Source organism: Magallana gigas, chromosome 6, assembly GCF_963853765.1.
Source record: "Magallana gigas chromosome 6, xbMagGiga1.1, whole genome shotgun sequence".
In the NCBI taxonomy this organism is placed as follows: Eukaryota; Metazoa; Mollusca; class Bivalvia; order Ostreida; family Ostreidae; genus Magallana; species Magallana gigas.
Genome location: NC_088858.1, coordinates 39572422 through 39584517, shown reverse-complemented (window position 1 = coordinate 39584517; position 12096 = coordinate 39572422). Strand labels below are relative to the sequence as shown.

Below are 12096 nucleotides of genomic sequence, written 5' to 3'. Positions count from 1 at the left end.
GTGAACTTTGATTTTCGCTTGTGACGTTGCAGTTTGTAGCGTTCAGCGTTTGTGACGTCATAATAAAACTCGTCAATTTGACCTTTGACTACTTGTTGCATTTAGAGGCATTTGAAGATCACAGAATTTAATGGAAAAACACAGTAGAATGTAAATATATATATATATATGCATTAAGGTGGTATTGGGACACCTCCATAATGTGTCATACTTTCTATTGAAATTAACAATAAGTTTAAGTTTATGTACAGTACTGCAAATTCCTTATATTTTGCGCTTACTTAATTCTGCGATCCCGCTGTTTTGTATCAAATCATGAGAATATAAAATCAACGCGGAACTTTTATCCTTTTTTCCTATAGTTCTCAACTCTAAGAAAAATAATGGCGAGATTTTTAAATTTACGAAGGGTACCTCTTGCGATTTTATGCGGAGATTAATTCCTCGCATTTAATTAGGAATCTACAGTAATTGTTTACCTTCAAAATTTGACCAAGCCCAATGGGTTTAAGCACTAAATATGAATCTGTAAATCATGAGTTTGAATCCCACTGAGGCTTTTTAAATAATTTTTACCTTTCTAAAAAAATTTAAAACATTTCTTTTTGGTCAAATATTGTAGAATTTAAAAATTCTGATCTGATGAATGTATTTTGATTACAATGTACTTTTATATTCACATTAATATTGACAGGTGTCCCATACCACGATAAGATTTCAAATTGAGGTACTGTAGAACTCATGTTCAATAACAAAAGAAGGCAAACTTTACTGTATCACTAGCCAGTTTCTTTTTATTTCTGTAATACCCAGTACTCAATGAAATTTGTATCTAAAAAGGTCAAGAGTGAAAAATAAACCAATCAAAGGGATCGCTCAATATTTGAATTCTCAGAATACACAGCTAATTGCAAGATTTGGGATTGTAGTCTTGATGAATTAGCGATGACAAAGTTATTATCCTGTCTCTCTGTCTGTCCGTCGGTTGGTTGGTCCACCAGATTTATCTTAATAATAGGCCAAGTTTAATTAAGGGTAGGATCGAGCAATTTTTGCCCCTTTGACTTTAAAAAATTCCAATTTTTTTCAGGGTCCGTTCATTTTCTTCACAGAGGTTGCACATAGTGAAATGAAATTTGATAAAAAAATTAATAAACTGTGATTCATTTTATAAAAAAGGATCCTATAAAGTGGCCATGACCTTGAGATTTGCAATAGGGTGTTGGGAAGTTGACTGGTTTATATATACCCTTCAGCTTTTAGCTTATTTCTTCAATGTTAAAATTCACTTAAAAATTTTGTTCACCTTGCGTCTAATTTGACTTTAATTCTATATAAAATTTGCAAGTGCTGTTTAGTGATCCCTCTGTCTGTCTGTCCGAGATCGCTTGTTTGGAGCATATCTAATCTCTCCCCTTGGCCAAATCTGGCTCATACTTCACCCACAAAGTGGTAAAGGGTGTAGTGACCTTGAACCAAGTTTATAGGTTTAATGTTAATGTCCTAGCAGAATTTTATATAAAATCCTTGCCTGGGGCATATTTCATCTCCCCTTGATCCAATTTGGCTCATACTTCACTCACAAAATGTCAAGGGTCATGGTCATATCAGATCATACAGAAATTCTTTTTTCAATGCATATATACTTTCCACTTAGCCCTTTTTTTCAGGGCATATATACTTTTCACTTAGTCCTATTTGGCTCATACTTCACATAAACAGACCTTTTGAGTAAAGGGTGTGTTGTGACCTTGAATCAGTTTTCAAGGTCAAATGTGAAAGTCATTCAAGCATTGTATGAATAATTCTTGTCCAAAGAACATTTTCTCTCCATTTGCTTCAATCTAGCTCATACTTCAACCACATGGTGTCTTTGATCAAAGAGTATGCAGTGTTCTTGAATTATGTTTGAGGTCAAGTGTCAAGGTCATATTGGATCACACATAAAACATTTTTTTAGAAGCATATATATACTCTTCATTTAGCCCTATTTGGTTAATACTTTACTTAAACAGAGTTTTTTGGTTAATGGCTTGCATTGACCTTAAAACCAAGTCAGTGTGAAGGTCACAGGTGATCCTTTATAATCAGTTTTAGATCAAAGATTATTTCCCATTTGCTTAATCTTGCTCAGATTGAACAAAAATGCCTGTGTTTAGAGTTAATGAGATTGAATTAGTAGTTCTATGCCAGCTGAAAAATTTCTAAGTTATAGGTTAAGGTCAAAGCAAAACTCTCTGAAATTCTTTTTTATCCTATTGTCCATTATTTAACTGGTGCCCTTTGAGATTGTCTCCATCTCATTGTTGTCTAGTTTGAAATTAGTAATTCAAATACCTTTAGTAGAGATGAGAAGAATATTATCAATTCATTTCAGTCACAATATGCAAAGCCATGTCCAAGACAATTCATTTATAACCTGTAGACCAGGAGTCCCTAAGAGGTCTTCATTTCCTCATTAATGAACTTACCAAAACCTGTTTCTCTTATGCTTTGAATTGAAAACTAATACCATGGTAGCAGATTTACACTTTTTGTTACTTCATATTAAAGCATTAACTTAGGTTAATGACATTTTAATTCAGTCCTCCAGTTGTCCTTGAAAAGTATGTGATATGCATTATATGGATGGCTCAAGGATAAAACTATGCTAGAAAATACATGTATGGCTTTTGTGTACTTCTTTGAAATTCTGGAGTCTTAATTACAACTTACACAGAAAACTTGTCATCAAAACATTTCGAAGATACATAAAAAAAAATCAGCTGCTTCAACAAATATATTCAATATACCATATAAGGGATACATACTCACTTGTAAGTACTAAGGTCTTGCTCATAAGTCAGACATACTTTTTTAGCTGAATTTGCAAGACGCTTCCATCATGAAACACTTTGCATGCAGTCAGTACCACATTTACCAAATAAATAAAAAATAAAATCTAGAATGCTGATGATTTCAAAATGACTTCAGAATTCAAAATGTTTAGGCAAAATTTTTTTAATTCACATAAACTGGAACGCAGATGATTTAAAATGATTTTTACAGAATGAAAAAGTTTTTTCTGTAGGCCTATATCAAGAATTTTTAATTCACGTAATTGTTCCAATGTAATAATGATATGGCAAACTTGAGCAAATAATAGGAGCTCTCAGAAAAATTCAGATTTTACAATATGAAGTTGATAAAAACAAGAAGCTTTGAATGAGTAGAATCTTGCACATTGTAAATTCCCAAAAGATTGGGCTGTGATGTCCAATATTTGGAGCAGCTGATAGATTAATTATCTGTTGGTGACTTCTTTAAGAAACAAGGAAGCATTCTTTGAGTATTATAAGGGGATCAAATACTGTCAGGGGTGATCAAATCCAAAAAATGCCTATTTGTTTATCCATTGATAAAACAATAATTATTTCAGATTTTGCAGGGCTCAAAGTAGACTTTAGGACAAAGTCGCCAAATGGCAACCTACTTTGAAATTAACCTGCCATTTTCAAATTCAGGTTGCCAGTAGTAAAACTTAATGTCTTATTAAGATATCTACAAATTTTTTCTCATTAAATATACTGTAGAAAATAATACAAAGTGTTTTGTTGAAAAGGTTTTATTTATTGCACGTTTCATATCTGGCTAAATATAAATAATTTCCATCCATCTAATCATATCGGTCAAAAAGGACACATCATTCTCTTTATTATAATATTTTCTGGCAGTAAAAGTTTTCTTTTGCACCGATTCTTGAGAGATGTGTCAACTAAATCTCAGAAATTGTATATTGTTTTGAGTGGAATAAGGATATGTAAAAAGATAATCTCAGGGTAACAAAATAATTTTACCTTTGCGTTATGTTCGAGTCTCAAGGACATTACTAAACATATTTGTCTCATGGCACTTTTGCATATAAAACTTCAATTGGACAAAGTTTCTTCTTTGTATATATTAACGGTAATATAGGACTGAGAAAAACCATGTTATTTATATAGTCATCCATTTTGTTTATTTCAGAACCGGGTGTAAAATTTTAAAAAATGAAACGGGTGGATATTTTTGATTTAAGACGCAAAACATGAATTTAAGTCACATATGTGACCTATTCAGTCGCAACTTTGAGCCCTGTTTTGTATACCCTATGCATCAATTTGCAACTTCTCTTAAACCAATCCGTACTACTATATTAAAATAATAGACTCGAATATTTGGGCTTTAATACCAAGAAATCGGAAGAGTACTGTCTTTTGTTTTATATATTTTAAACATCATTGGTACTTGAAGATTACCAATTTGTTTTTATTTTTTCTCAGTCTTGCTTCGCTAATTAATAATCAACGAAAATTTCTTTGAAAAATCTAGAAATCATTTGGATTTTTTTTATTTTACAATCCTGCGCATGCGCATTACATTCACGCTTAATCACTGGAGGCTCTTTAGTTTATGTTTCCACAATTTCACACTTGCATGGATAAACTCAGAAATGATATTACAAATATGTGTAAATTTTCATTGAAAATTTGTCATATATTCTGTTCACCAAAGCAAATATGGGAGATAACTCTAACTCAGTGCATTAAATATGAAAATCCTGAGAGTTCCTAATGTCAACATGGTGTGTAAAGAGAGTAAAAAAATTGGTGAAAAAGTGTTGAATTTTTCATTAATTTAGATGAAAGGTATTTACAGCCTCAAAATGGGTTGACTGTTATTTTCAAAAATTTACATAGGAGTATAAATAGAAAAAATTTAAAATATCTTTTTCTAAAAGCCATTTGCCCCAAAAAGCTGTAAATTTACTGAAAGCAACCTCAGATAATTTAAATTCTTTCAAATCAAAATCTTGAGGAGTAGGGTGGGGATTGGGATTCCAATTTTACCAAGGAAAATATCTTAATTATTCACAAAAAATGAAATGTTATGATATATGGTTTTACTTATATATTGCTGATTCAATTGTTGAGACTTAATTTGGCCCCTGGACGATTCTTGGGCCTCACAAGGGGTTCAGAGTTTGATGGAGGTTTATATCCCATACATAAACAATTGTTAAGGATCCTTTTGAGGACTGCAATGCTCATCATGTGATATGACTATAAAATCATCCTTTTAGAAAAGGGACTTGATCATAAACATAAGAACATCCAGGGTAAAAAAAAATGGGACTCTTACTTATACAGGATCTACATAATTATATTATACTACATTGTCAAAATAGTTTGAATTATGACTCTGTTAAGCTGATTTTATCACCTTGTTGCTCAGGTGAGTAATGTGGCCCATGGGCCTCTTGTTTAAGCACAACTCCTCTTTAACTGCTGCATGGAATTTAGAGAGACTTCGTAGGCATTTAGGGCACATTGTCTAGATGTTCATATGACCAGGAAGTTCTAAATCTTGAAATTTCTTCCCTTTTGAACTTACAATTTTTTTAGTTGTTAAAGACCAAGGAATAGATGTGCATATTTGCAGGAAGTTTTAGTTGATGATTTTTTTCTAGTTATGCTCTATATCAGTTATTTTGTGTTATTTAATACAGTCAAAACTGCCGAAGCTGCCACCCCTATTGAGCAGTCACTCTTTCATATGCGGTCATTTTATTTCCTCCTGATTAAAAATCCTATATATTTGCCCTCTAAAGAGCGGTCACCTGTCTAACATGATCACCAGTCATCGTATTTTGATCCAAAACTGTACAGTTGACATGCTTTAGGTGGCCATTTTGGGTGGTCACATGATTTACACCCGGGGATTTTAAACATGGCTTACGAATATCGGGTAATTAATGTAAACAATAAGTATACACTTGAGGCAAGAGAAACCAAATTAATTGATGTATTTATAATACATAATTGGCAGATCAGATACGAATTGGAATCAAGTGAATTGTTTAAACATGTATTAACCCTTTGTGTGCGGCGACCCAACATGTTGGGTTTGGAATAGTCGACGTTCTCGTGCGGCAACCCAACATGTTGGGTTTGAGAAAGAATTCAGCACTTCGTCACTTTAACCTCAAATAAAATAAAAACGATTGATTTTTTTGCTTGTGAATGAATAAAATTAGAGAAAATAAATGATTTTTGTTAAAATATTAAAATTGTAAGCCTAATTTTTAAAAGGATATACGTTAAAAGATGAATTTAAATTCGTCATCTAATTTTGGAAATAGGGAAATTCCGCGCCATTGTTAATCTCGAAAACAATCGGTCAATCTAAACTTGTATCAAAGAAAACAAATTCAATATCATATATAATCAAGAGAAAACATTATTTTGATAAAAATGTAAAAGATTAATTTAGTTAATGTACAATAAAAAAAAGAAAAAAGCAAAAACATGGACCTTCCTAACAATGACCTTAACCTTGCGTATTTCTTCCGGTGAAAACGAAAGTTGCAGGCTTAACTATCGTCTATCTGTGTTTATTCACGATATTCTCGCTAAAAATGATAACTTCTATGTGATTTATTGTTTTGGAATACTGTGTGTACATGTGATTGTTTCATTTTACTTTAAGTACGACATGTGCCTTCAGGATAATCATAAACATTATCGCGCGAGACATCTCCAGGCAGAAAACGCTATTTATTTATGCAAGATCGATACATGTTACCAATGTTTTAGAATAAAGGTTTAATTAGAACTCTCTGTCCTTTTTCATTATTTTTTATACTATTTTAATTGAAAAGCTGTTATTTATGACAATATTTGTTAAATTTAGTATGAACACAACAAAAATGTTGAAAGTGTTGCTACTATAATGTTGCTATGCATACGTAAATACTTATCTTCTGAACGTGCTGAGCAGAAGATAATTTAATGGCGACAGCAAGGAATTTCGATTTTGAAGAATTTTTGAATGAGTTTGCAGTAGATGAGGACAGTGATTTTGAATTTGAGGGTTTTGATTTAGATGACATTACAGTGAGTAGGCCAACAGAAAACTTTGAAAACTTTATAGATGCAGACAATTGGGTGGCAGGAGACAGGGAGCCCCCATCCCTTGACTATACAAAAACTCCTGGATTAAAACAAGCAGTTCAAAACAAAGACTCCCCTCAAGAATATTTTGAACTATTTTTTAATGAAAATGATTTTGAATTTCTTGCACAACAGACCAATCTGTATGCACAACAGTTCTTGAGATCTGCTCAGTTGAAACCTTGTAGTAGGTTCCATAAATGGCATGAAACAAATCGCTCAGAAATGAAGCAATTTATATCACTCCTAATGCTGATGGGACTTGTGCATCAGCTAGACATCAAGGAGTACTGGACAACCCATCCGCTGACTACTACACCCTTTTTTCCCAGCGTCATGCCAAGGGACAGGTTTTTGTCATTGATGACTTTCTTTCATCTAAATGACAATTCAGAGTTTGTGCCACGTGGAGAAGAGGGCTATGATCCTCTCTTTAAACTAGGTCCCTTGTATCAAAAGATTTTGGACAGGTAAAAAAATGTATTGCATGTAAAAAGTCTGATTATATAGAACTTTATTTATTATACCAACCAGAAATGAAATTTGGGGTGTTTAAGAATCACCTTGTCTATCTGTCTCTATATTTGTCCAGACCAGTTCTTTATTCTGTCCAAAATTTCTGCTACCACTATTATTTGTATAATACATGTAATTAGATAATCATAAACATTAATTTTATATATTTTTGCCCTACTGGTAGATAAAAATGCTCAAATCAAAGCAATACGGTTGCTGAAATACTGAATACAGGGTTATTTTTGCCCAGTGTAATTTTTTGACACAGTTGTGTTTAAAGAGAGATATTATGAGACATTAGAATTCACCAAGTTTTAAATTTGCTGACAACAAGGGTGAAAAGGGCAAAAATAAAAAAGAGGCGAATATTTCCCTGTATACAGTAGATGTCGATTCCATGAATATATTTTTCCTTACTTGATTCTTCCAAGGTTTGACACAGTGTATCAACCCCATCAAAATTTATGCATTGATGAAGGCATGGTTCCATGGAGAGGAAATCTACACTTCCGAGTGTATAGCCCAGATAAGCCAGACAAGTATGGGCTTAAAGCATACATACTTTGTGATGCTGAAACTGGTTATTGTATGAAAATGAAGTTGTACACAGGGAAACCTTCAGTACCCCCCAGTGACAAAGGTGCGACTTACGACTTAGTTATGTCACTTTTACGGAACCACTATGCTTGTGGACACATTCTGTACTGCGACAACTATTATTCGAGTCCACAGCTATTCATGGATCTATGGTGTCTTGGAGTGGGCGCCACTGGCACAGTTCGTCCTAATCGTCGTGGGATACCCCAAGAGATTAAAGAGGTCTCCAAACTATGTTCAACTAGTCATTGTAGCATTCTACTTTCATATTTTTATAGACTAATTTCCTCTTAAACATTTCTTTTGGGCTCTATTAATCTGATATGGTTAAAAAATAAACCAAACTTAACCAAAATATAGTTTAAGGATCCTCGACACACTGTGACTTCTACTTTTTATAACAGTATGTCACAACATGGCCATTAAAATGCATTTGAAACAATATATATCACCAAAATTTGGTGTCTCTATGGCAGGTTAGGTTTTGGTCTACCAACCCACAGGTCCTGAGATTGAATACTGAAGGGACTTTTATTTTCAGGAAGAGTGGTAAAATTTTAAATTGAAAGATTTTTTGGTCATTTTGAAATTAAAGACATGCTAAAAATCCATACCTTTAAGGTGCCTCACTACACCTTGAAATAGTTTCTCAAATCAGCAGAAAATTACTTGATTATGATAGAAAGCATGATGGATAAGAAGTACATGTATATATCAAATAGGTGAAAAAATGTGCAATTTTAGATAAAAAATGGTATTTTCAAAAATTTCATTTAGTAAACATAAACAAAAGCTCAAGAAGGATTCGAACCCATGACCTCCGGTTCACAAGCCTGAAACTTTAACCACTGAGCTATGATGATATACATCTGAATCGATTGATACAAACAGTTTAACAAAACATTTAAATCGCCATCTTGTGATGTACATAGTGTCTCAAAAAGTATAAGTCTCGGTGTAGTGAAGTACCTTAAGTAATTTAGAAGAATGAGTCTGCATTCAGAACTTTTCCCAGGTGTGGGGAGGACCCTTAATTTATTGATAAGCAGTTTTAAAATGCATGAATTGTAATCACTTTCCAATCATGCATATGGAAAGTAGAATGTATCAAGGACTCTTGAATTGATCTTCAATTTACAATTGAAATTTATGAATGCACAGTAATATTTCATCACTCAAGAAAAAATGTATTTGTTTATTCTTTTAAATAATTCATAATTCAAAAATATGATGTACAATACGCAGCTTATGATACCTAATATCAAAACCTGCTCGTCTCGATTCCAGGACTCCATGAATCCTTAACATACAGTTAAACTTTGATATCTCGAACACTGATATCTTGAATACAGTGGATATGTCTCGGTGATTTGTAAGTCCCAACTACTTATTTTTTTTAAGTATTCTACTCTTGATATCTCGAAGTACTTTGATATTTCGAAGTTTTTAAACAGTCCGGGCCCATCTAGTTAGAGATAACGAAGTTTGACTGTATTATATAAATGATCCACTATTCTGAATACTGACTTCACCTTCATCTACAATAATTCATAATGTGCAGTTCATCAAATCCTTTTAAGGATAAAATAAATTTCAGATCCATCTTGAGAACAGAGGGGAGGTGAAAGTGCTTTCAAATGGCCCCCTTAGTGTTACTAAATACCAGGATGCGAAACCTGTTTACCTTATAAGCACTGTAGAAAAATCAACCTTGGTGACCACAGGAAAGAGAAATCACAGAAATGAGGAGCTAGTGAAGCCACTTGTGGTTCACAGATACAACAGCAACATGGGAGCAGTGGACAGGCTTGATATGGTTGTATCGGCTTCAAAGCTGCCTGTCAAAACTTTGAAATGGTGGAAAAAAGTATTTTTTCACATTTTGACACTCATAGTTTCAAATGCATATGTGCTTTACAAGGATAACTGTGAAGATCAGACTCCCCTAACCCACAGGCTGTTTCGGAGAAGACTGATCCATGAGCTTCTCAGCAACTCTGGCGGTAATGTTTAATGCATTGAAATGCACAAACAATATAATAATAATAATTTTATTGGCAACTGTATGATAGCTTTATCATACGTGCTTGGCCATTTATTCAAGTTCCATAAGATGTGCTTTGGTCACAAAGTAAGATTAAAAATATTATTTATAGAGTTCCACACAAAAGTAACGGGCAGACCTGCAGCTGGCAAGTCCCTGGAGAGGCTTAGTGGTCGCCACTTTTTAAGAAAAATTGTTGCAACCAAGACTGTCTGCAGACTCTGTATTGTATGCAGCAAAGCTTGCAGACAAGCTGAAGGGAGGAAAAGGCCAGGAAGGCAGACATCGTATGAATGTGGCCAATGCAATGTTGCATTGTGCATAGAGCCATGCTTCGAGATTTACCACACCAAGCAGGACTACGTACTAGCCTATAAGAGGCTCTTAGGCCAGCCCACTGAGGAGTGAACTTGCAACTCTATTTGAACTTGCAACACTATTTGAATGTCCACATTTTATCAAAATTTATTGACATTTAAATTTCATACATTTAACGCATGCATTGTAATTAATTTTTTGAATTGATTTCTGATCTTTTAACAGCAATTCTTTTTTATTCTCTTGGTTTAATTTCTCAAAAGTACTTGTACTATATTTTTACAAAAATTATTTGTGGAAAACTTTGATTTTATCCCTATAATTAAACATTGAATATAAAAAAAAATCAAAAAATCTTCATTTTACTTAAATTTTGTTGCCATGGTTACCAGGAAATATGGCTAAATGTAAAAAAAACAGCTTGAATTATTTATATTAGAGAAAGCTGATATTAAACATTTTCTGTGACAAATTTCAACAGTATAAGTTAACAATTACTGAAATAACTACACGTCAACTATGCTATGCCAATAAACTTGCTAAAGTTCTTAAACAACTCAGTACTGGGTCATAAGTTGCGTTAAAACAAGTCAGCACACAAAGGGTTAACAATGTTTGTTTAATAAACATGAATGAAATAGGTGTCAAAAATGTCCGCGGCGAGGCAAGAGAAAATTGCTTGATTTAATAATATGATTTTGAGTTCAGATACAGTTGGTTAAAATCTTAATTGTTGATTTGTATTAAAAATGTCTGTTTTCTATATACAAGTATACGTTACTCATGAAAATAGTGTTATAATTGTGAAAATGCCAGCCACAAGGTTTTACCACGTAATGACTTTTTTCAAAAATTTAAAAAAATATAAAATTGCATGCACAGTGCATTGTTATGTATTTGTACTTATTTGTAAATATAATAGATACTATAAAAAACATTTAATCAATTACTCTATCTATTATTTTGATACATTATTGTGTTATTGTGATAATTGTTTTAATAAGTTAATATTTGATGTTGGCAAATTCACAAGTCTCTATTCTAAGGTCACCTCTGTTAAGAGGTCACTTTGGGTGCCTCCTGCAGGTGACTGCTTAATTCAAGTTTCACTGTACATACATTGCCACTCTTTATGTGCATCATTGGCAAGTAATAGGGAGCATGGGGTGTGAGCATGGGGTATGTGATCTTGCTTTTCTTTTCTTTCATCTACAATGTTTTTTAAATTTATTATATCATGCAAGAATATCAGCTTTTCCTAATAGCATCTTTATTTTTGAGATTTGAGATGAATTGCGAAAATAAGCATCCCACCCTATAGACTGCCTACAGTTTCAGGTGTCTCAAAGACTGTTTAAAGTATCTTCCAGTAAAAATTTGACAAGGAACACAGAGATAACTGATCAGCAAGGACATGATACAATGCTTAAAGCACCATATTTCAATGATATGTTTGTTATAATTGCAACAAAATACAGGAGTGGTAGTGAAAATCCCCATTAAGGTTTACATTTTACAGCTGGATAATCCAATTTAATGGCACATAATGTCAGACCCCATCTAAAAGTCCTGTGAACTGTTGATTGACACGTAGTAAATTGGATTTTCTATTTCTCCACTGATACCTTAATCCTACAAACAAGACTCACT

The 12096-nt window shown here is 33.1% G+C and overlaps 2 protein-coding genes across 6 annotated transcripts in view; both read left to right on the top strand.

Annotated features, from left to right (window-relative positions):
- The window catches only part of LOC105337192 (leukocyte tyrosine kinase receptor), a 192756-nt gene that overhangs the window by 133784 nt on the left and 46876 nt on the right, over positions 1-12096 (top strand). The gene's annotated exons all lie outside the window — the stretch shown is intronic.
- On the top strand, positions 5890-11004 carry LOC117688657 (piggyBac transposable element-derived protein 4). The gene is made up of 4 exons (XM_066088990.1): positions 5890-7441; positions 7919-8306; positions 9682-10087; positions 10241-11004. The coding sequence occupies exons 1-4, from the start codon at positions 6810-6812 to the stop codon at positions 10534-10536; spliced, it is 1722 nt and encodes a 573-aa protein (XP_065945062.1). The 5' UTR covers positions 5890-6809; the 3' UTR covers positions 10537-11004.